At 39.7% G+C, this 24,396-nt stretch overlaps 1 protein-coding gene across 4 annotated transcripts in view; it reads right to left on the bottom strand.

Moving 5' to 3' along the window:
• Positions 1-493: 493 nt before the first annotated feature.
• Abca15 (ATP-binding cassette, subfamily A (ABC1), member 15) overlaps positions 494-24,396 on the bottom strand; it is a 106,865-nt gene continuing 82,962 nt past the window's right edge. Inside the window, exons 13-20 of one of the 4 annotated variants that reach the window (XM_039107027.2) lie at positions 17,111-17,289; positions 14,853-14,978; positions 14,427-14,621; positions 9,905-10,092; positions 8,709-8,879; positions 7,510-7,691; positions 1,856-1,929; positions 494-1,474 (exon numbers count right to left, since the gene is read on the bottom strand). In XM_039107027.2, coding sequence (XP_038962955.1) covers positions 1,361-1,474; positions 1,856-1,929; positions 7,510-7,691; positions 8,709-8,879; positions 9,905-10,092; positions 14,427-14,621; positions 14,853-14,978; positions 17,111-17,289 — 1,229 coding nt within the window. In that variant the 3' untranslated portion in view covers positions 494-1,360. The remainder of the gene's footprint in view (positions 1,475-1,855; positions 1,930-7,509; positions 7,692-8,708; positions 8,880-9,904; positions 10,093-14,426; positions 14,622-14,852; positions 14,979-17,110; positions 17,290-24,396) is intronic. The other 3 variants (XM_039107026.2, XM_017588989.3, NM_001106293.2) reach the window with 3 other exon arrangements.

Genomic DNA, 24,396 nt, shown 5'->3' with positions numbered 1-24,396 from the left:
AAGGTGTTTTTATCGTTCAATGCATACTCTATGTATATATGTTGTTGTAAGGCCAAAACAGAGCCATAGCTCCCCCCCCCCCGACTCAGTGAACAGGAGAGCAATGGATATAGCTTTAGGAATCCAAAGCAGTGACTATTTCCTTAGGAATCAGTCATACCTCCCATATCCTAGGTAGCCAAAGGAAAAGCTACACAGTGTCCCTGGCTCTAGAGCTTGATAAAAACCAAATCCTTCCTTATATAAAAAGAACAGTGTCTTCTGTATACAACTAAAACCATCTTAATTACATTTTATTTATTTGGGGTAGGGACATATCACATGAATATGGAGGTCAGAGGACAACTAGCTAAGAGTCAGTTCTCTCTTCTGCAGTGGGGATCCTATGGATCAAACAAGTGATCAATCTTGACAGAATGGGTCTTTACCCATCGAGCTGTCTCACTGGCCCTGGACATTACTTTATAATTGAGAAATTCCAACTGAAGTCTGAAAACTGAAGAAACTACCCTAACACAGAGCAGCTTCCTAGACCAACTTATAGATCTACCAAGAACCATCCTACTTACATGCTCATGAATTGCAGAGAGAGAGAGAGAGAGAGAGAGAGAGAGAGAGAGAGAGAGATCACATCACTTCCTAGAGGATTTCAACTTCCTAGACAACAATCAGGAGAGAAACCCTGTCTCATTCCATTTATACTTTACTCTCTTATTCTTCATTGTAGGGGAAGCAAGAAAAGAAAGAACAGGACATTATTTTTAAGGATACTCCACTGATCCCATCTGTACACTACTTCATTTTTTTTCTTTAATCACTAAAATGAAAGACCATTTCGAATTTTGGAAATAATACTATCAAACTTTGACATTAACTTAGACATAGCAGGGAATAAGTTGATATGTATTTGTGCATATATATTTCTGTGCATGTTTGTGGCATATTTGATTTGTTTTGGGTTTGTGCTTTTATTTATAGCTGCTAAAACGAATGCATTTCCACTGGGGCAAATCTGATGGCACCATCACTATTAGATGTTTATACTCAAGTACTTCGACCATCTAAGAATGGGTCCTTACAGAACTGAGTGCTGCTCTTTCATTTTCCTAGGAAAGAAAACAGCTCTAAGAAATGTTTTTAGATTTAGATAAATCAGAAACAGGACATTTAGCTCCATCTTCAGTGAAGGGGACACTTTTTTCAGGGAAGTATTTATTACACAAATATATTTACATGAAGATTCACAAGCACAGGATGACCTCCCCATGTACCCAGCTCTAGGTTAAAAAAAAAAGAAAAGAAAAAAGAAAAGTCAGTATCACTATTTGTAACTGAATCTCAAGGAACTTCTGTCTCATGATCACTTCCTATCTTGGTCAGCAAAAGCCAGGAAGACTTGGTCCAGGGTGATCTGACTGATGGAATAGTCTTCTAAATCGTATTGTTCCTTCGCTTTCTCCAAAATGCCAAACACCTTAAACAACAACAGAAGCATGAAGTTGCTATTGAAGCCTCCCTCCAGCTCCCAGAGGAGCCTCACCCCTTCTCCCCAATTTCTGTCAGGTACATTAAATTGGACAACAAGACCAGAAGGGCAAAATCAGCAGAAGAAGCAGGTGTTTGAGAAGGGGAGGAGGTAGTAGTTCTCTGTCTTGTTCTTTTGATAGACATGGACTAATAATGGAATTTAAGGGCAGTCATCAAAGACATTTCCACACTAAGGCATTTGAACAGGAACATAAATACTCCACTGTGTTCACTCTATCAGGAACAGTTCCACTCCTTGGATCCCAAGTACCATCATTGTCAGTTCCCCCCTAACATGCACTGGTTAAAGGGCACGGTTTCTGATCACCTTTCCCCAGCTGTTGTCCTTGCTGGGAATGTAATAATTAAGGATCCCTTGATTCTCTTGCTTTAATTCACTACCTACAACAGGAAAATAAGACAGGTGAGTGTTCTTACAAAATTATTTTGAGATGATCAAAATAGTACCGTATTTGCTATATCATACAAAGGTGAATGGTTGGGGTTAACACAGGAGATGTGACCCCTCCAAACCTACTCTCTTTGATATATATTAATATTTTTAAAGACTTTAGAACTAATTAAATAGAATAGTCTTACGGTAGGGAATTGACAGCAACTATTGAAGTTTTTAAGATCAGTAAAGTGTCAACTTGTGTGCCCAGTGTAAAAGTTTGAGCTTTTAAAATACTGATATAGTTATTCCTAAATATAGTGCTGAGTATTGATAAGATTTTCTGGTTGTATGTCTATAAGGGCACAGTTTGGGAAGAGGAAGAAGGACAAATATGATGGTTGAGATGAGAATGTTCGTATATTACAATATTTGGTGGATTGTAGCTGGTCTTTGCTACTTTGTGGGTTCTTCTTTTTACCCCCCTATCATTGGATATGAGAGAAGGATAGAAGGGGATGTAAAATCTGAATCTAATTTCCTTGTTTCTTCTTTATTTGTAGCTAGTCTCTCTCTCTCTCTCTCTCTCTATATATATATATATATATATATATATGTATATATAAAGAATATAAAGAAACAAGGATATATATATATATACATATATATATATATATATATATATATATATATATATATATATGAGCACTACTAACAAACTGCAAACAACCCCCCTGATGGACCAATGACCACCCACTCCTGCCTCTCAGGGCATTTACATACTCTCTGAAAAGTTCACAGAATTCCAAATGTCACACAATTGCAGAAATTATCTGAAGCTGGCAAAACCATGCCTCTGCTAGAGCATGAGGCAAATCACAGTCCGCTGTTGCAAAGCAGCCCCATATCCCTACACCTGGGATTAAAATGAAAACATATTCTTATAATATTTTTGGGTTTTTTAAGGAAACCTAAATTTCAGAATTCTCACTGCAATCTCTAGTTGCTGGGAAGAATTAAGAAATGTGGCCTTGTGGGAGCAGGTATTCCACAAAGGTGGGCTATGATGTTTCAAAAGATCATACCATACCAGATAGCCCTCTTTCTGTCTTTGCCTTGTGCTTGTGGATCAGGATATAAAGCTCTCGGTTACTGCTCTGGAACCATGTGTACCTACCTCCTACCATGTTCCCTGTCATGGTGATCATGGCCACTAATGTTTTAAAACTGTAAGCCCCTGTTAAATGCTTTCTTTTGTAAGTTGTCTTGCTCATAGTATTTTGTCATGCCAACAGAAAAGTAACTAAGCCAAGATTGCCTCATTCTCATGATTACACCAGGTCCTTCCACGTACAAAAAGAATCATGCACGGAAATCACCAGTCATGCTACTGTGATCTTGTTGTTTTTTTCACAGGTAAGACTATGAACAAGATTAGTGGGAAGAAATGCATTTATAACTGACTGCGGTGATATGTATAGTAAAGCTTTTATGTCTGGCTTTAAGCAATGTATAGTAAATCTTCATGTCTGGCTTTGAATGAAAACAAAAAAAAAAAAACCCTTTGCTATGTTTGGGTCAATTATTAGAGACTGAGAAATTGTTATGAGAATGATTGAAAATTGAAGAAATATTGACTTGGTGCTGTGTGAGCGCTTTCGGTTGCACCAACCTTGGTCCTAAGACACCTGAATTTTTTCTTTTGATTATGGTAGCCATGGTCAAGAGGGACTGAGATTTGTGTGGGTTGTCTGTTCTCATGGGCAGCGAGGGCAGGATAACTTTGGTAGTTGAAAATTTTCCCAGCCCCAATTAATGTTTGAATGTTTGTATAATGTTTGAATAGAATAACTGGAGTAAGCTAGCTGGGTGTCAGTCTTTTCCATTTTCTGCTCCTTCAGAAAATGAAATGTTAGCATCTCGGTGAGTTTTTCTCTCTACTGTGACAACTACGACTAACATTAATCAATAATTAACCTGTGCAAACTTGTAGATCATTACAACTATAATTAAACTGGATTCAAAATGTTTTAAAGAAATGTTACATATTTGAAATGTGGTACCAGTGGAAGAGGAAGCCCTTGGTCCTGCCAAGGTTGGACCCCCATTGTAGGGGAATATGGGAGGGCAGTAAGGGGATGGATGGGGGGATACCCATATGGAGGAGGGGGAGGGAATGGAGGGGCTTATGGACAGGAAACTGGAAAAGGGAATAACATTTGAAATAAGTAAAGAAATATGTCTAATAAAAAATGTAAAAAACGAAATGTGTGTGTATTTCGTTAATATTAATCTTAATGCATGCATTATTATGATGATCATGTAGAGCTCTTTTATTGTGGCATATTTCAAATATAAAGCATAGTAAAGTATTTAAAACGAGCGCTGATAAAAATCACCCAATCTAGGTCAAATAATACTTACTCATTCATTGTCAGGTGCAATGTCCCAGCTTCTACCCCCCCATAAAAATAAGCAGTATCTCCTTCAATACTCAAGGCATTTTCACTTTTTCAGTTTGTCTACTCGCTTATCTAAATTAATGTAAGAACTGATGTGATAATGGAGTATGTATGCATGTGGAAGAGCTAAATTGAGTTAATACAGTTTCTTTTTGTACTGGAGATAGCTCAATGGTTAGAAGCAGTGGATCTTGCAGAGCTGGGTTCAGTCCTTAGAACCAACACGACAGCTCATAACCATCCATAACTTCAGTTCCAGGGATCTGACACACTCTTATGACTTCTATGAGCACCAAGCACATGTCTGCTACACAGAAATACATGAAAATGTGCAAATAAAAACGTCTCACACAATATAATGGTTAAAAATAAATCAATAAATCTACAGAAGTATGGTATCTCAACCTTTTATGTCTATAATAGATTATTGAGTGTAACTATAGTCATAACACTATTTAACTTATTCTGTGGTGCTTTAAAGAAGAATTCCCCCTCACATCCTCCTAGGCTTACATATTTGAATGTTTAGTCAGTAGCAAATAGCACTATTTGAAAAGAAAAGGATTAGGGGGTTTGGCATTGCTAGAGAAGTGTGTCCATGAGGGTGAGCTTTGGCATTTCCAAAGCCCAGTCTGTGTCTCTCTGTCTCTCTCTGTCTGATGATAACGACTCACCCTCTGACACTGTAAGCCAGCCCCAATTAAATGCTTTCTTTTATATGAGTTGCCTTGGCAGTGGTGTCTCCTCACAGCAATAAAACAGTGACTAAGACTCTGTATTCTTTATCCAAAATCTCCCCAACCTCACCCTACCATAGCGCCTAGTAACTACCAATCAACTACTTCCATGCAACTTCCTTAGACTCAACATCTGGGTGAGATTGTATGCATTTGTCTTTTTATACATGGCTTATTTCATTGAATAAAAGGTCATCTAGCTTCATTCGTGTTGCCACATATGATGGAGTTTCCTTCTTTCTCAAGGTTAGTTTCCTGACTATGTGCATCCATGCTAGCTGCCGTGTGTATATTATATTTTCTTTATTCATCATCCCTCAACAAATCTTTAAATTGTTTTCTTTTTGGCTATTGGGAGTAATGCTATGGCAAACATGAACGTGCACCTATCACTTTGACATATTCTTTTTACTTGTTTTAGATATATATTTATCAGTAGGTAGCAAGGTCATAGGCTAGTGCTATTTTTAACTTTTTAAGGAATTTTCATGTTCTTAACTGGCTATACTAATTTACACCCCCACCGACTTCCTACTGATTCCTAAAAAGAGAAAAGCTTTTGACTTTTGTCTTAGTCCCTGTTCTATTGCCGTGAAGAGACGCCATAACCAAGGCAACTCTTACAAAAGAAATCATTTAATTTGGGGCTCGAAGTTGCAGAGGGTTGTAGAATCCATGACGTGGTAGGAAGCAGACGGGTGTGGCGCTGGAGCAGTAGCTGGGAGCTTTATATCCTGATCGGCAGTCAGTGGGCAGACAGAAAACTAACTGGGAACGGTATGGGCCTTTTGAAATCTCACAGCCCAACCCAGTGACACACCTCTTTCCACAAAGCCTCACCTACTAATCCTTCCCAATTAGCCCCACCAAGTAGGAAGCAAACATTCAATATAAGGACAGCTCCTATAGCCGTATGGGGTCATTCAAACCACCACAGCTTCATACTGTGAAACTCAATGCTGGCTATGAGCTTGTGGCATATGGTATTGTGTTAAAAAGAATTCCTGTTGCACCCAGTCTGTTCATCATTTCAGTATGGTTTTTTTTTATTGTTGTTTTGGTTTTTTTGTTTTGTTTTTCAAGACAGGGTTTCCCTGTATATCCTTGACTGTTCTGGAACTTGCTCTGTAGACCTGGCTGGTCTTGAACTCAGAGATCTAGAGTGCTGGGATTAAAGATGCGCATCACTACTGCCTGGCTTTCTTGTGATCTTGAATGATGTTTGCTGGTATCTTGCTGAGGATTTCTTTGTCATTCTCAGTAGAGACATGGATCTTTTTCTTGTAGTGTACACGACTAGTTTTGGCATCACATTTGAAAGTATTGTCTTTCAAAAGAATTTAAGATGCTTCTACTCTTTATTCTTTGAATAGTAGTGCAGTGAGAAGGGTCCACACTCATAGTCTCATTGTTTATGACAGACACATTGCCCACTGAGCCATCACAGGTCAAAGACAGAAGACAAGCCACTCCAAACTCTGTACAAGACCGTGCCTCAAAACATAGGGTGGACAGAGATAAAGATACTCAACCTCAACTTTTGACCTTCATACACCCATGCACACATGATATATGTATGCACAGATACAGAACACACAACACATTTGTTTAGTAAGGTTATAAGCACATTCTTTTGTTGCATACATCTGGGTGTGTTGTGGGGAAATCCTAGTCACTGAAGTCAATGCTAAAGTGATTATTTGGTATTCCTCACGTCTATTCTTCATGTCTGTTCCACCACTGATTATTAAAATGTATTTTCAAACTTATATTCCCACAGTATAATTAATAATATTTTCTATAGCCCAAAAGATGAAATTCCAACTCAATAACCTGATGCACATCAGTAAACCTGTAAGAGTTTACGAACAATTGTTACTATGTCTCCAGTGCTTTGCACTTAGGAAAGAGGCTGAGAAAGAGAACATAGTTGCTACCATTGCTCTGTGGACAGGGAAGTGTTTTACTGAGTTTGTCACTCATGGGTAGAAGGATTTTTGTCAGGAGAGACACATCTGCTAGAGCTTGCTTGCAGTTCAAAATCATGTTCTGGCACAACTTGCCAAAATCCAGAATAAGATGCTTAATGAAAAGGGGAATATCCTTTAAAAGATTTTTTGGCATGGGTAATATGTGGAAAAAAGAGAAATATGTTGAAATATGGCTTTAGAGGTATAATTTATATGGAGAGAACAAATATGAAGAGGTCCTAGATGTAGATGGCAGAGTTCAGTGATGGGCTGTGCAGTAGCAGTAGCAAAGGAAGTGTGGAAGATCACTGGGTGTCAGTAACACAGGGAAGCAAGATTAAAACACAAACCCTGTGGGTAGTGAGAACAAAACATGAAATTTAATATATTTCTAACACCACTGGGGCAACTTAACATACCTGGAAATGTCAGTGTGATGAAATTTTTAAATTCCTTTAATGTTTCCCCAGACTTGACCTTGGTCTTCAGAATATAAATATCACCAAACTTGTTCTTGAGGTACTGAGGGCTACCCAGGCAGGTGAGCTTCCCATGCACCATTATGGATAGCCTTGTACAAAGCGCTTCACATTCTTCCATGCTTGCAAAACAAAGAAACAGAACAACATGAAAGTAAGATGTCCTTTGAAGATAGCATGCATTTAACCATTGCCAGGATCTTGTTATCCACCACAAGCTGCATCTTCCAATCACCAAGTTCATGGTTAGAAAGTATATTGTGGTGTGTGTGTGTGTGTGTGTGTGTGTGTGTGTGTGTGTGTGAGTGTGTGTGTGTGTGAGTGTGTGTGAGTGTGTGTGTGTGTGTGTGTATGTATGTAGGAAGGTACACATGCATATATGTGCGTGTGGAGGCAGAGGCCAATCTCAGGTATCATTCCTTAACCACCATCTGCCTTGTCTTAGTGGGACCTGAGGTGAGGGTCACTGATTTAGGCTAGCCTGTCTGGTCAGTGAGCCCCAAGGATCTAACTGTTTCTGTCTAGCACTGAGATTATAACCATATACTACCTCACCCAGTTTTAAGCATTTTTAAATCATTTTTTATTTGTATAGATATTTTGCTTGTGTGCGCGCGCGCGCGTGTGTGTGTGTGTGTGTGTGTGTGTGTGTGTGTGTGTGTGTGTGCTGTGCCCATGAATGCTATTGCATTCCCGGGGACTAGAGTTCTATAGATGACTATGAACTGCCCTATGTTCATATTGAACCTGGGTTTCTGGAAAAGCAGCTTAACTGATCTTAACTGCTGGGTCATCTCTCCAAGGTTATTTTTTGTTTTATTTTTGTTTTTGTTGTTGTTGTGGTGGTGGTTTTTTTAAATTGTAGGTTCTGGGATCCAGCTCAGGTGCTCATATTACATAGCAAACACTTTACTAATTAAGCTATCTTCCCAAGCCCTGAACTATATGTATTTTCAAAGGATAAGTAAAGAACAGCAAATCCTCAAATGTAATATACGTCTTACTTCCTGAGGACTCTTGGATAGTCTATTTATTATTCAATCAAATATACTGCTTAATATTTCTGACCCCAAATAATTGGCCTGTATAGCTACCATAATTATTGCCAACTCTTGATAGAGCTTTCCCAAGAGCCACACCTGTGGGATGTTATAATGATGGCCTTTCCACTTTCACGAATCTTTATCACTGCGTCCCAGAGAAGGCGCCTAGCTCTTGGGTCCATGCCAGTTGATGGTTCATCCAGGAAGATAACCGAGGGCTTTCCCATCATGGCAATGGCAGTGCTCAGCCTACGTTTGTTTCCTTCACTTCAGACCAAAGACAGGGAGGAAATGGAAACAGATGAAACTATGCCTATTAGTTATTTCCAGGAAAGACAACAGACACCTTGTAGTACTGAGACTTCCAACAAAAATCTCAAGTGTAGACAACCTTATGCAAATTCCGTATGGCTTTAACAAGGCGTCAGGCCCTAGTACATCTGTGCACGAACATTTATAACGTAGGACAACCTTTCACATGTTGTGGTTTTGGCTCCATTTGTCTCTACTAGGATACATAACCCCCATCCCAATTTGAAGACCTACATTTCTCTTTGTTGCAGGACAGAATCAGAGGAATGTCAGGAAAAAGGAAATACTTTCTATTTGGGCTTCAGAAGCCAGGTTATGAAGTTTCATTTCTGAAAAGGGAAGATGTGAACCTGTTACTAGCATCTGAAACACAACAGCATAAGATAATGTTCAACTCAGTGTTAACTGTCAACCTGACACAGGCTCGAATCACCTGAAGAAGTCTCAATCAAATAATTAATTTCCCTTATCAGGTTGGTTTGTGAGTATGTCTGTGAGGGATTGTCATGATTATTAACTGACTCAAGAAGGCCCATCTAGGCAGGTGGTTCTGAGCTAGATAAAGAATTCACTAAGCATCAGCCTGTGAGCAAACCAGGTAGCAAACAGCATTCTGCATAAATGCTTGCAGTACACCGTTGGCAATGAGTGGACTCCCTGGTTAGAGGTAATGGTGTGTGGAACAGTAAGCAGTCCTGCCCAAGTCCCTGCCGTGACTTCCTTTGATGATAGACTATAGATGCAGATCGTAAGCCAAATGAGCCCCTTTCTCCCCTAAGCTGCTTTTGGTGGGATGTTTCATCACAGCAACAGAATGAAACTAGGTCATATGGTAACATAATTGGGTAATTATGTGGAAGAGAAGTTCAGGTGGAGCTTTGGGCACTCACATCAAACCCCAGGAGCAAAGAGGCTTAGCAGTTATGGACATTGGTAACAACAGGTGACATTTGTTAAGAAGCTGTGGCATAATGACCCACCTGTAGGTGCTGATGAGACTGTTGGCATGAGGCTCCAGTTCCAAGGAATTCAAGTACGTGTTCACATAGGGCCGAATCTGACGCTCTGAGATTCCCCATATTCTTGCATACATGACCATTATTTCCCAGCCGGTCAGGTATTCCAGCAAAGCATCAAATTGAGGACAATAGCCAATTTTTGACCTGACCTAATTACAATAATTGCTGTAAGTGAAAACTCAGGCCATCTAACACCTCATGAACATTCATAGACAAGGCAAGAGGCTTACAGGCCATGCTTCTATGAGACCCCTACCAAGAAATTTTCTTTTCTGAAGGGCTACAGAATTATTGGTTGCAAATCTATTGTGGTCAAATGAAATGACTGGTCCTCATATTCAGTTCTAATTGTCCTGCAAATGAAGAATTAGAAACAAAATTCCAGATCCCACTCAGTTTGTAGGAATGCTAAGATGATATGTCTTTATCTTAATCATGGGCCCAAAGGAGTATGTCAGCTGGGATACTTTCTTTACTGTTTGACCTGTATAGCACTATATATGCTTGTCCCTTAGTAAGGCTGAACCAAAACAAAAGCTAGCCCTCATCTTTGCATATAGAAGTTCAAAAATGATGGTTGCTTGGAAACTTGAATTATTTTCCCAGTAGGTGCAAACAGCTTAGTTAGCTAGAGAAAATAGCCATAAATTTAAATTAATAATTAACTTATATTGATTATATATTCATTTGTCTTGTAGGCTTGGCATGGTGCAAGTCTTTTTCTCTTTGACTAAAATGGCTCCTTTTTTTTCTTTTTTCTTTTTTTCGGAGCTGGAGACCGAACCCAGGGCCTTGCGCTTGCTAGGCAAGCACTCTACCACTGAGCTAAATCCCCAACCCCTAAAATGGCTCTTAAAGACAGTATATTTTCAGACTGCCCCACCTGGGGATCCATCCCGTATGCAGCCACCAAACCCAGTCATTATTGCTGATGCAAAGAAGTGCTTGCTGACAGGAGCCAGATATGGGTGTCTCCTGAGAGGCTCTGCCATAATCCTACTGATACAGATGAGGATGAATGTAGCTAACCATTGGGCTGAACAAGGGGACCCCCAATGGAGGAGTTTGAGAAAAGAATGAAGGAGCTGAGGGGGTTTGCAGCACCATAGGAAGAACAACAGCATCAACCAACTAAACCCCACCAAAGCTCCCAGGGACTAAATTACCAACCAATGAATACTAAACCACCAAAAATTGGATGGACCCATGACTCCAGCCATATATGTAGCAGAGGATGGCATTGTCCAGCATCAATGGGAGGAAAAGCCTTTTATCCTGAGAAGGTTTGTTTCCCCAGTGTAGGGTAATGCCAGAGTATTGAGGTTGGAGTGGCTGGATGGGAATGGGAGCATCCTCATAGAAGCAGGGGGATGGAGGAGGGAATATGGGAGAGGGGGAAAAGGTGATAACATTAGAAATACATAAAAATATCTAAGAAAAATAAAATTATAATTAAAGAAAAAAAGAATAGTGTATTTTCAACACACACACCTGTATTTTTTTCTCTTACCTCTCTTTAGGATTCATATACTAGGGTTGGGGATTTAGCTCAGTGGTAGAGCGCTTGCCTAGCAAGCGCAAGGCCCTGGGTTCGGTTCCCAACTCCGAAAAAAAGAAAAAAAAAAGGATTCATATACTAAAGATACAATAAAACCACCATCAGTATAAGTGAAATTAGACAATGATTATCTACGTACAGAAAATAATTCAGACAGGGTCAGAAAAGCGCCTGTGAGGACTCTCAGCCTACATTTCAGGCTGATTCTAAGCACAGAGATAGTGGAAAACACATACACTCCCTACAAACAGTGGAAAACAAGTACACTCCCTAGAAACAATAAAGAAAACAAGGAATGGGGAGGATGATTACTGCTGGTGTTACCACGTTATCAGTTCAGTTTGTAGCAAAAATGACATACAGCGAAGTAGAAAATGTGATTCCTTCATGGGACTGGGAATCAGAAACTCTATTGGGCTGAAAAAAAACTTACGATGCAAATCTCCTTGGCTTTGAAACAACTATCTTTGATGATAAAATAATAAAGGAGCTTGTGGAGAAGGTCAAGGAATGGATTCTTGACTATTAATAGAGAGATAGAAACCCCCAAAGGAAACAGAATGGGCATGCAGTGCTCTAAAGGCAGAGTGTGCCCTCCAACATTGTGGAAGTTAAAGGACACCACATCAGTCAGTGAATGGATTTTGAAGGAAGCCATAAAGAAATTTAGAAAGTATTTAGAGATGAATGAAATGAAAATTCAACATATCCCAGCTTATGGTACTTAGTAAAAGCAAAACGTGTGGGATTTAAAATTAGACTGTCCAGCTGAGCTCATGGTTAGCATTGTCCCCAAAGTAGTGACTGGTGAATTACTGCAATGGACGGGCCCAAGCCACACAGGGGTAGGTTGTGGTTTGAAAGAGTGCACTGAATAACATTCTAAAGCACTCATAAAATACATCAGGCAACAATGGAACAAGGGAAGGAAAATGCCAGCTCATAGACTGGGTTAAATATTTACAAATAGGGACTAGTATATAGAATACATAGAATACCTAAGCACTCCTCCAACTCAGGGGAAAAAGCATCCAAAGAAGGACTTTAATATGCATCTTCCCTATAAAGATATATGGCAGCAAGTATGTAGGGAAAGTACCCACTTTCTCTATTCATTAGGAAAATACAAATCAAAACTACAGTGGGAAAACATTTCACGCATTAGGCTGAACACTATAAAACATACAATTACACAAAAAAATGAGAAGCCTCATCATGCAGAGAAATTGCAACTGCTGTGTGTTTCCATCAAGACTAAGTGGTGAAGCTCATGTGGAATATTCTATGACACCTAAGCCTCTATATACATTAAACAACTAAGAGCACGTACCCACATACATCTCTGTTGTTATCATGGGCCAGGATACCTTCCATATGCCCATGTGTTAAATACTTAGTCCCTGGATTGGCCTATTGGCAGACTCCTTTGGATGTAGGACCTAGTAGGAGGTCCATTCATCATATTGCTGAAAAGGATAGTGGGTCCCTGTCTCCTTCCCTTTTCTATTTTGTATTCTGGCCATAAAATCTATGGTTTTGATCTGCCACACATTCATGTTGTGATGTGCAACATTGTCATAAGATCAAATGCAACACACCCAACAAATCATGCCCTTGAATAGTTGAAACAGCACAAAATGAGTCTTTTAAAGCATAAGATGACCATGTAAGATACTTGTTCTAGCTACAGAAAACTGATTAGTACATTTCATACTAATGCGAAAGGATTATTATTTGTAATAGTCAAACAGTAGGTATGATGGGTGCACACCATGTCCTGTAATCATGCAATGGAGTGAGCTTCTACATGCATTAATCTTAAAGACAATACGCCAGGTACATTCTTATATACAATGCCTAAAATGTAGTCAAATTCATACAGTTAAGAAGTAGAAGTAGAAGTAGTGTTTACTTGGGTGAATGAAGGAATGGAGAGTTATTGTTTAATGGGTATAGATTTTCAGTTTGGAATGATAAAGTACTTCTAGAGATAAATTGTGGTAATGGACACACAATGTCACTGAATTATATTATAGAATCATACATTCAGAAATGCATTAGATGGTTAATTTTACATTATCTACTATATAAAAAGATATGCTAAAGAACATTTTAAAGACCAAACAAATTAAATATTTTCATCGGTCACATAAAATGTGAGAGATTTTCAAATTGCAAAACTTGAAAGATTCCCCGAGGAGGCCTGAAAACATTGTGACATCTTAGACTTTGTGATGCAGATCCAGCCATTGCAAAGCTTCCGTGGGCCTTGTGTGCCTGGTCTCTTTTCAAACTTTTTCACACTTTATCTGACCCTGCTGTTGATTCTCAGTTCAGGTTTGCTCCTTGAAGAGAGATCACCTAATCCTTTTTGCATCCTAACAGTCCCAGGTAGGCAGTTCTATCTCCCAAGATGCCCTTCTATCTCCTCAAGGAGCCTGATAAGGGCTGTTAACTCCTGGAATTTGAACCTTTGTCATTCTTTTCTGCCTTACATTCTCAACATACTTCTTCCCTGAGTTACCCGTCTTCATCGGTTCCTGCAGCCAGTGACCAGCACGGGATAAAAAGGCTGGTGGGCTTGCTTTGACTGACAATGGCTCAGAAAGGCCATCCTGTTTCAGAGCTCTCAGTGACATGGATCAAGGCACTAGCTGCAGCTAAACTACATGCAAGTCATCCTTTCCCTTACACCCTTCCGCCCTTCTGGGATGCGTGTGGTGAGAACTTGCCTTTTGCTCCTACAGTTTCAAAAAAAAAATAATTCTTCAAAAATTTGTTTTCCTCTCCAGAATCCACAGCATAGACATCTCTGCACCAGTCAGTACCTGCCATCATTGCTGTGTGCTATCCCTGGCCATCAGTCTGCTGTCTGCATCTTAGAGCCAACCTTCTGTTCACATCTTAGCCTGGATAGCAGCTTACCTTTAGGACATCCTTTGTGATGCTAATGCCATCAATGAACACATCCCCGGCGGTAGGAGTAATTTCTCCAGTCAAAATTTGAAAGGTAGTTGTTTTACCTGCTCCATTGAATCCAAGTAATCCAAAGCACTCCCTCTCTTGGATAGCAAGGGAGATATTTTTCACAGCCAGAATTAGTGGAGACTTAAAGTATATCTTAAAAAAACAAAACAAAACAAAGAAACCACACATACACAAAGCACAATTTAGTAAAGGACATTTGTAGGTTACATACAAGAAATATTGTGGACAAAGTGGTCACTCCCTCAGATAGTGTCACAAGAAGTTTAGAGATGTGTTTTCAAAGCTCCTGAAGAACCACAGTGAGACTTTGACACCCTCAGAGGAGGTGGAGGGCAGACTATGAAAGCCATGAAATGGCCTTACCTTTGTGAGCTGCTTAATGAGAACTGGGCAATTCAGGAACTTTTCAGGCTGGTACAGGATCTCTCTTCTCTCGTTTTCTACATCATTATCTTCAGAAGTCCCAGATAATTCATTGGAAATTATATCCTGTATTTTTCAAGACAAAAATCTTATGGGTGGATATCTTTTGGAGGCATCTGTCCTAAATGTAGTGGGTTCACAAAATCCAAACTTTGGCATGATATTACACATGTCTAAATGGATCTTTTGAGCAATTTCCGAGGAAATTGATGAGTATTTATTCTTGTGTAGATATCCAATAGTAATGAGTAGTTCACCACAGCAATGAAGGTGGTGAGCAGAGAAGAGGCAAAAGCTACTCAGAAGGTAGAAACCATGAATGTACATGTTCTAATGTATAATTCAAAACTTTAAAACATTTATGGAAATGAATAGAATTCTGCATCTGTTTCTGTTTCCTGTGCCTTTTCTTTGGCTCTTTCCCTTCTGTTTGTTTGCTTTATCCTATTCTGAATTGTTTTGCTTTGTTTCATTATTGTCCCTTAGATCACCTGTTTGTCTTCTAATGAAGGACAGAAAGGGAGTAGGTTGTGATGGAAGGGGAGGAGCAGGGAGGAGTATAGGGAGAGGAAACTGTAATCAGAATATATTGTGTGGAAAATTCCTATTTTTAATGTAAGAGAGAAAGTACTCGTAGAGGTTATTTTATCATCTGGACATCAGGATGGAAATCATCTGAAGAGATTGGGGAAACTGAAAAACACAGCAATTCTGGGATGGCTCAGCAGTTAACAGCACTTAATGCTCTTGTAGAAGACCAAGGTTCAGTTCCCAAGACTTGCATGACAACTCAGAACCATTTTAACTCCAGTTCCAGGAGATCCAACACATCTGTAAGCCTCTGTGGGACACACATACACATGCGCGCGCGCGCACACACACACACACACACACACACACGTACATGCAAACCGTTGGGCTAGATGTGGTGATATATGCCTTCAATCCTAGAACTCAGGAAGCAGAGGCTAGCTGATCTCTGGATTCAAGATCTGGTCCACATAGTGAGTTCCAGATTAGCTGGGACTACACAGTGAGAAAGTGTAGTAATGCATTGTTAAAATGTGGTAATAAATAAAGATTGAGAACTAAATGAGAATTATCTGGGCATGTGGTGAACACTGATAACCTTAGCACCTGGGAGGTAGAGGCTGGAGAATGCGAGTTGCAGGTAGCTTGTGGTTTTGTGGTTAATTATGTGTAAAGGTCTTTGAGGATGAATCCTTTATCACAACCATCATCTTGTAAAGCCAGGAATTCTAATTATTACTACAAAAAAGAACTAGATTTGAGTCAAATCTCCTCCCAAACAGCCAGTGTCTTCAGATGCACTACCCAGCTTGCATTTGAGATAAGGCTTCTGCTTCCCCACCATGAAGCCAGTGTCCGGAGCTGTGTGTGGCTTGACTTACTCTCTTTCATGGATGCACAGTTTGGGTATTCTTTGGCTGTCCTGTCATTACCTTCATGAATTTCTCAAACTCTGCCTCTTTCTGTCTTTGGAATACAGTCTACTCTTTCTTAAATTCACTTTTCTTTACCCAGGTCCCATGGAAACCGCCTCTAGTCTTTTACCTAGAAGCCTACATTATTACTTTCAATTTTGAGACAGTGTCTAAGTTACCTAGGCTGGCCTTGAACTCCCTCTATAGCCCAGGAGTGCCTTGAACTTGTGATTCTCTTATCTCAGTCTCCCATGTAGCTGGGACTATAGACCTGTATTACCACATGTGGCTTGGTGTATGTATTGTTAAATGCTCATGTTAGAATCACTGACAAGTTTAAGAGCCATGACTTTGAGCTTGCTAAAGAGAAATCAGGAAATTAACAAGTGGGAAGTAAAAACCAAATGTGAATAGAACAAAGTAAATTATAAAAATAAAGATAAGAAAACTGAATATAAGAGAATGTGGTCAGCAAAAGTAAAATCATGAAGATGTAAACTTTACCCCTTCACGAAGGTCATTTGAATGAACGGATTTATTTTAGATTATACCTCAGCAGGACTGTATGTAGGACATTCCTGAAGACACTGATATTTTTTCTCTAATAACTGAGGTATAAAAATGCCTACTTTCCCTGTCTAATTTCCATGCTACCTGAGTTTGGTTGTTGCTTTTTTGTTTTGTTTTGTTTTTGTTTTTGTTGTTGTTGTTGTTGTTGTTTTGTTTTGGCTTGTCCCACACTTAAGCATTTACCGACTTGTATTTCTTGCAGACACCAAAGTAAATGTGTTGGTGGATGAGCATCCTTAATTTCCATGAGATATTTTCCCAAAAGAAAATGAAGAGAAGGTAAACAAAGCCAGCGATGCTCATGGCAATTAAATACTTTCCAATCATAGGCTTCTTCAAAGAATAAATGTTCTTCTTGGTGTCTGAGGATGGAAAGGAGAAACACGGGGCATCACTTAATTTTATTGTGCAACACTGATGCGAACGACTGATCAAACACCAAATAAGAAACAGGATAAAATGAAATATTTGGCTAAACTAACACACAGTCTTCAGAGTTTGAGAAGTGATTATCCTCCTATGGAAATGCAGTCTGAGAGACTGGCCCTCCTCAACATATTGTATAGTAACCTAGTAAGGATATGAATATTAATGTGTGTACCGGTTGTTTATCAATAAGCTCTGTCAGCAAGCCCCAGGGAGTCATATTTCTCCACCTTGCCAGCACTGAGATTTCAAGTATGGGCCACCAGCCCAGGCTTTTTTAAAGGTGGGTTTTGGGAATTAACTCACATTCTCATGTTTATATAGCATGCATCTTAATGACTGAACTATCTCCCCAGCCTAAACACTGAAATGTATCCATACAAGAACAATTGCACAGAGAGTTCCTTGTGCTTTGTGCCTAGTCTCCTTTATTACTCACCAACTATGCTAGCTGCTAGTGTCGGGCATGTTATCGTGATTGCACAGATATGAATACTTCATTGAAGTACCAGATTCATTTATATTTCATAGCTCTCAACACAATGTTCCTTAGGTGCTCCATGTTCCAATCCCAGAAACACCCCACTTTATAGTCATCCCTGGCATTTTCTTGGCTGTGATTACATTCAGACTCATGATTGTGGTGGTGCTGCAGTCGTTGTAGAGGGAGTCCATGGAGGACAGCACCCTTTCATCATATTAAAAAATGAGGTGCGCATTGTTAGTGTGAATTAGTTTTACTGCTGTTGACTTGAGCATCTACTTGATGTCATGTTGTTAGCTTTCTCGGCGAGAAACCTCTTCCTTCTCCCACCCTTCCACACTGAACACGGAACTATCAAATTGAGATAAATAGATTAAAATATAATCAATAAAAATAAAAGGAAAATATCAGAGTTACGATGTTTACACAAACAGGCTAATTATTTTCTATATCTTGACATATAATCCTTTACTTTTATTGCTCAAATCGTTCCATTTTGGGTCCTTGAATTTCTCCCTGCACTTTTTAGTGGGATGCATGTATGTATGTGCGTGTGGGTGTATATGTGTGTGCATGTGTATGTGTGTGTGTATATGTATGTGTGCATGTGTGTGTGTACACATGCACATATAGCATAGAATACTTATGGAGGTCATAAGACAACTTGGTTCTATCTTTGTGTGGATCCCAGGAACTAAATTCAGGTCAGCAGGCTTGTGTGGCAAGAACCTTTACCTATTGAAAAACTAGGGGCCCTGAACTTTCCTTCTAAAGAATCATATTCCAAAAATGCTTGAAAGGAATGTATAAATACAATTGAGTCTTCGGTTTTCATTTATTTTAACTTCAATGGCTATATTAATTTATTATAAAAAACAAATAACTTATTGAGAAAACTGTGATTTTTTAATAGACCATCAAATTTAGTATTCTTTTAGTAGCATTTTTCATTTCTCATACTTTAGAATTATGTTTTAAAATACTTGATTCATTGCAAAGATAATATGCAACATAATACACATTTTAGGCATAACAACACACTGACAGCTATGAATCCAGTCCTCCCAAGTGAAGTCCATGTGTACTTTTTTTTCTTCCATCTTTATTAAATTGGGTATTTCTTATTTACATTTCAAATGTTACTCCCTTTCCTGGTTTCCAGGCCAACATCCCCCTAACCCCTGCCCCTCCCCTTGGATATAGGTGTTCCCCTTTCCATCCACCCCCATTGCCGCCCTCCCCCCAACAGTCTACTTCACTGGGGGTTCAGTCTTAGCAGGACCCAGGGCTTCCCCTTCCCCTGGTGCTCTTACTAGGATATTCATTGCTACCTATGAGGTCAGAGTCCAGGGTCAGTCCGTGTATAGTCTTTAGGTAGTGGCTTAGTCCCTGGAAGCTCTGGTTGCTTGGCATTGTTGTACATATGGGGTCTCAAGCCCCTTCAGCTCTTTCAATCCTTTCTCTGATTCCTTCAACGGGGGTCCCATTCTCAGATCAGTGGCTTGCTGTTGGCATTCACCTATGTATTTGCCATATTCTGACTGTGTCTCTCAGGAGAGATCTACATCCAGTTCCTGTCAGCCTACACTTCTTAGCTTCATCCGTCTTATCTAGTTTGGTAGCTGTATATGTATGGGCCACATGTGGGGCAGGCTCTAAATAGATGTTCCTTCAGTCTCTTTTCTAAACTTTGCCTCCCTATTCCCTCCTATGGGTATTCTTGTTCCCCTTTTAAAGAAGGAGTGAAGCATCCACATTTTGGTCATCCTTCTTGAGTTTCATATACCCTGTGCATCTTGGGTAATTTGAGAATTTGGGCTAATATTCACTTATCAATGAGTGCAAACCATGTGTGTTTTTCTGTGATTGGGTTACCTCACTCAGGATGATATTTTCCAGTTCCATCCATTTGCCTATGAATTTCACGAAGTCATTGTTTCTGTTAGCTGAGTAGTTCTCCATTGTGTAGATGTACCACATTTTCTGTATCCATTACTCTGTTGAAGGGCATCTGGGATCTTTCCAGCTTCTTGCTATTGTAAATAAGGCTGCTATGAACATAGTGGAGCATGTGTCTTTGTTGTGTGTTGGAGCATCTTTTGGGTATATGCCCAGGAGAGGTATAGCTGGGTCCTCAGGTAGTGCAATGTCCAATTTTAAGAGAAACCTCCAGACTGATTTCCAGAATGGTTATATCAGTCTACAATCCCACCAACAATGGAGGCATGCTCCTCTTTCTCCACATACTTGCCAGCATCTGCTGTCACTGGAGTTTTTGATCTTAGCCATTCTGACTGGTGTGAGGTGGAATCTCAGGGATGTTTTGATTTGCATTTCCCTTATGACTAAGGATGTTGAACATGTCTTTAAGTGCTTCTCAGCCATTCGATATTCCTCAGTTGTGAATTCTTTGTTGAGCTCTGAACCCCGTTTTTGTTGTTGTTTTTTGTTTTTTGTTTTTTTCATTTACCTCACTTTATTATTTTTCTTTTTCTTTTTTTTCCATCTTTATTAACTTGGGTATTTCTGATTTACATTTGAATTGTTATTTCCCTTCCCGGTTTCTGGGCCAACATCCCCCTAACCCCTTCCCCTCCCCTTTTCTATGAGTGTTCCCCTCCCCATCCATCTGCCATTACCGCCCTTGCCCGAACAATCACATTCACTGGGGGTTCAGTCTTGGCAGGACCAAGGGCTTCCCCTTCCACTGGTGCTCTTACTAGGCTATTCATTGCTACCTATGAGGTTGGAGCCCAGGGTCAGTCCATGTATAGTCTTTAGGTAGTGGCTTAGTCCCTGGAAGCTCTGGTTGGTTGGCATTGTTGTACTTTTGGGGTCTCGAGCCCCTTCAAGCTCTTTCAGTCCTTTCTCTGATTCCTTCAATGGGGGTCCCGTTCTGCATTCAATGGTTTAATGATGGCATTCGTCTATGTATTTGCTGTATTCTGGCTTTGTCTTTCAGGAGAGATCAACATCCGGTTCCTGTCAGCCTGCAGTTCTTTGCTTCATCCATCTTATCTAGTTTGATGGCTGTATATTTATGGGCCACATGTGGAGCAGGCTGTGAATTCCTTCAGCCTCTGTTCTAAATTTTGCCTCCCTATTCCCTCCCAAGGGTATTCTTGTTCCCCTTTTAAAGAAGAAGTGAAGCATTCGCATTTTGGTCATCCTTGAGTTTCATGTGTTCTGTGCAACTAGGGTAATTCGAGCATTTGGGCTAATATCCACTTATCAATGAGTGCATACTATGTCTGTTTTTCTGTTATTGGGTTACCTCACTCAGGATGATATTTTCTAGTTCCATCCATTTGCCTATGAATTTCATAAAGGCATTGTTTTTGATAGCTGAGTAGTATTCCATTGTGTAGATGTACCACATTTTCTGTATCCATTCCTCTGTTGAAGGGTATCTGGATTCTTTCCAGCTTCTGGCTATTATAAATAAGGCTGCTATGAACATAGTGGAGCATGTGTCTTTGTTATATGTTGGGGCATCTTTTGGGTATATGCCCAAGAGAGGTATAGCTGGGTCCTGGAACCCCTTGTTTTAATAGTGTTATTTGTCTCCCTGCAGTCTAACTTCTTGAGTTCTTCGTATATTTTGGATATAAGCCCAATATCAGTTGTAGGATTGGTAAAGATCTTTTCCCAATCTGTTGGTTGCCGTTTTGTCCTAAGAACAGTGTCCTTTGTCTTACAGGAGCTTTGCAGTTTTATGAGATTCCATTTGTCGATTCTTGATCTTAGAGCATAAGCCATTAGTGTTTTGTTCAGGAAATTTTCTCCAGTGCCCATGTTTGAAATTTTCCCCCACTTTTTCTTCTATTGGTTTGTCTCTGGTTTGATGTGGAGGTCCTTGATCCACTTGGACTTAAGCTTTGTACCTGGTGATAAGAATGGATTGATTTGCATTCCTCTACATGCTGACCTCCAGTTGAACCAGCACCATTTGCTGAAAATGCTATCTTTTTTCCATTGGATGGTTTTGGCTCCTTTATCAAAAATCAAGTGACCATAGGTGTGTGGGTTCATTTCTGGGCCTTCAATTCTATTCCACTGCCTGTCTCTGTACCAATACCAAACAAAAGTCCTTTTATTGTTGAGGGTAGTTTTTTGTTTTTTTGTGTTTGTTTTTGGTTTTTTTTTTTTTGTTATTCCAGATGAATTTGCAAATTGTTCTATCTAACTGTATGAAGATTTGGATTGAAATTTTGATGGATATTGCATTGAATCTGTAGATTGCTTTTTGTAAAATGGCCATTTTTACTATATTAATCCTGCCAATCCATGAGCATGGGAGATCTTTCCATCTTCTGAGATCTTCTTCAATTTCTTTCTCCAGAGATTTGAAGTTCTTGTCATTCAAATCTTTCACTTGCTTGGTTAAAGTCACACCGAGGTATTTTATATTATTTGGGACTATCATGAAAGGTGTGGTTTCCCTAATTTCTTTCTCGGTTTGTTTCTCTTTTGTGTAGAGGAAGGCTACTGATTTGTTTGAGTTAATTTTGTACCTAGCCACTTTGCTGAAGGTGTTTATCAGGTTTAGTAGTTCTCTGGTTGAACTTTTGGGATCACTTAAGTATACTATCATATCATCTGCAAATAGTGATATCTTGACTTCTTCCTTTCCAATCTGTATTCCTTTGATCTCCTTTTGTTGTCTGATTGCTCTGGCTAGTACTTTGAGAATTATATTGAATAAGTAACGAGCGAGTGGACAGCCTTGTCTAGTCCCTGATTTTAGTGGGATTGCTTCAAGTTTCTCTCCATTTAGTTTAATGTTAGCCACTGGTTTGCTGTATATGGCTTTTACTATGTTTAGGTATGGACCTTGAATTCCTGTTCTTTCCAGGACCTTTATCATGAAGGGGTGTTGAATTTTATCAAATGCTTTCCCTGCATCTAATGAAATGATCGTGTGGTTTTTATCTTTCAGTTTTTTTATATAGTGGATTATGTTGATGGTTTTCCATATATTAAACCATCCCTGCATACCTGGGATGAAGCCTACTTGACCATGATGGATGATTGTTTTGATGTGTTCTTGGATTCGGTTTGCAAGAATTTTATTGAGTTTTTTTGCAACGCTATTCATAAAGGAAAATGGTCTGAAGTTCTTTTTCTTTATTGGGTCTTTGTGTGGTTTAGGTATAAGAATAATTGTGGCTTCCAATTAGACAAGATGGATGAAGCAAAGAAGTGCAGACCGACAGGAGCCGGATGTAGATCGCTCCTGAGAGGCACAGCCAGAATACAGCAAATACAGAGGCGAATGCCAGCAGCAAACCACTGAACTGAGAATAGGACCCCCGTTGAAGGAATCAGAGAAAGAACTGGAAGAGCTTGAAGGGGCTCGAGACCCCATATGTACAACAATGCCAAGCAACCAGAGCTTCCAGGGACTAAGCCACTACCTAAAGACTACATGGACTGACCCTGGACTCTGACCTCATAGGTAGCAATGAATATCCTAGTAAGAGCACCAGTGGAAGGGGAAGCCCTGGGTCCTGCTAAGACTGAACCCCCAGTGAACTAGACTGGTGGGGGAAGGGCGGCAATGGGGGGAGGGTTGGGAGGGGAACACCCATAAGGAAGGGGAGGGGGGAGGGGGATGTTTGCCCGGAAACCGGGAAAGGGAATAACACTCGAAATGTATATAAGAAATACTCAAGTTAATAAAAAAAAAAAAGAATAATTGTGGCTTCATAGAAGGAATTCGATAGTGCTTTGTCTGTTTCAATTTTATGGAATACTTTGAAGTCTATCCATATTTACATGCTACCTCACTTTTGCACCTGCAGGGTTATCCATAAATTGTATACATTTTTATCTACATATAAATGGGTCAATTATATATCCTTAAAGTAACAAGGTACTAATCTTAAATTTGAACAGCTTGACATTGTACATTCTCTATTGTCATCCAGAAACTGTTTCCCCCTTGAGCTGCCATTTCTACAATTCTCAAATTGGAAGCGAAATAGAAACATCATAATAATCATGGTTCCCTTCGTCAAGTATCAATATTGGTCTCTGACATGTTTACTACCCCACTGTACCCCATATTTTGACACCATAAGAGAATTTGCAGATAAACTGCCTCTACATTTTTTAAAGATTCTCTTATTTTATCTTGTTTTTGCTCCCCCCCACTGCCTCCTATGTCTTGTCCCCCGCCCCCGCCTTATTTACCCTTTGAATGGATGTTAACTTCTTTCTTCTTCTGGGAATGCTTGTTTATTTCACAGTCCATCAAGCCCTCAGCCATTCTGTTACTTAGTGACGCTCTGTCTGGGATGGCCACTTGGGCATGTGGCTATGGCAGCCATGTCTCTTGTTTTTTGGAAGGAGGGTGGAGAAGCAGAGTGGATAGAGTCTTTCATTCCCAGACAGGCTTGTGTTCTGCAGGGCCCTCAATTTATGCTTTTTGTTGGCTTCTTTTTGCACAACTTCAAGTCTCTAAGAAACAGTTCTTCTTTTCAAGTTTTTTCTTTTCTTTTTTAAAATTTCTTTTTAGTTGAAAATAGATTCTTCACTCATATAATACATCATGACC

Source organism: Rattus norvegicus, chromosome 1, assembly GCF_036323735.1.
Source record: "Rattus norvegicus strain BN/NHsdMcwi chromosome 1, GRCr8, whole genome shotgun sequence".
Taxonomy (NCBI): domain Eukaryota; kingdom Metazoa; phylum Chordata; class Mammalia; order Rodentia; family Muridae; genus Rattus; species Rattus norvegicus.
Note: the sequence above shows the minus strand (reverse complement) of the source record. Positions and strands in the feature narration are given on the sequence as shown.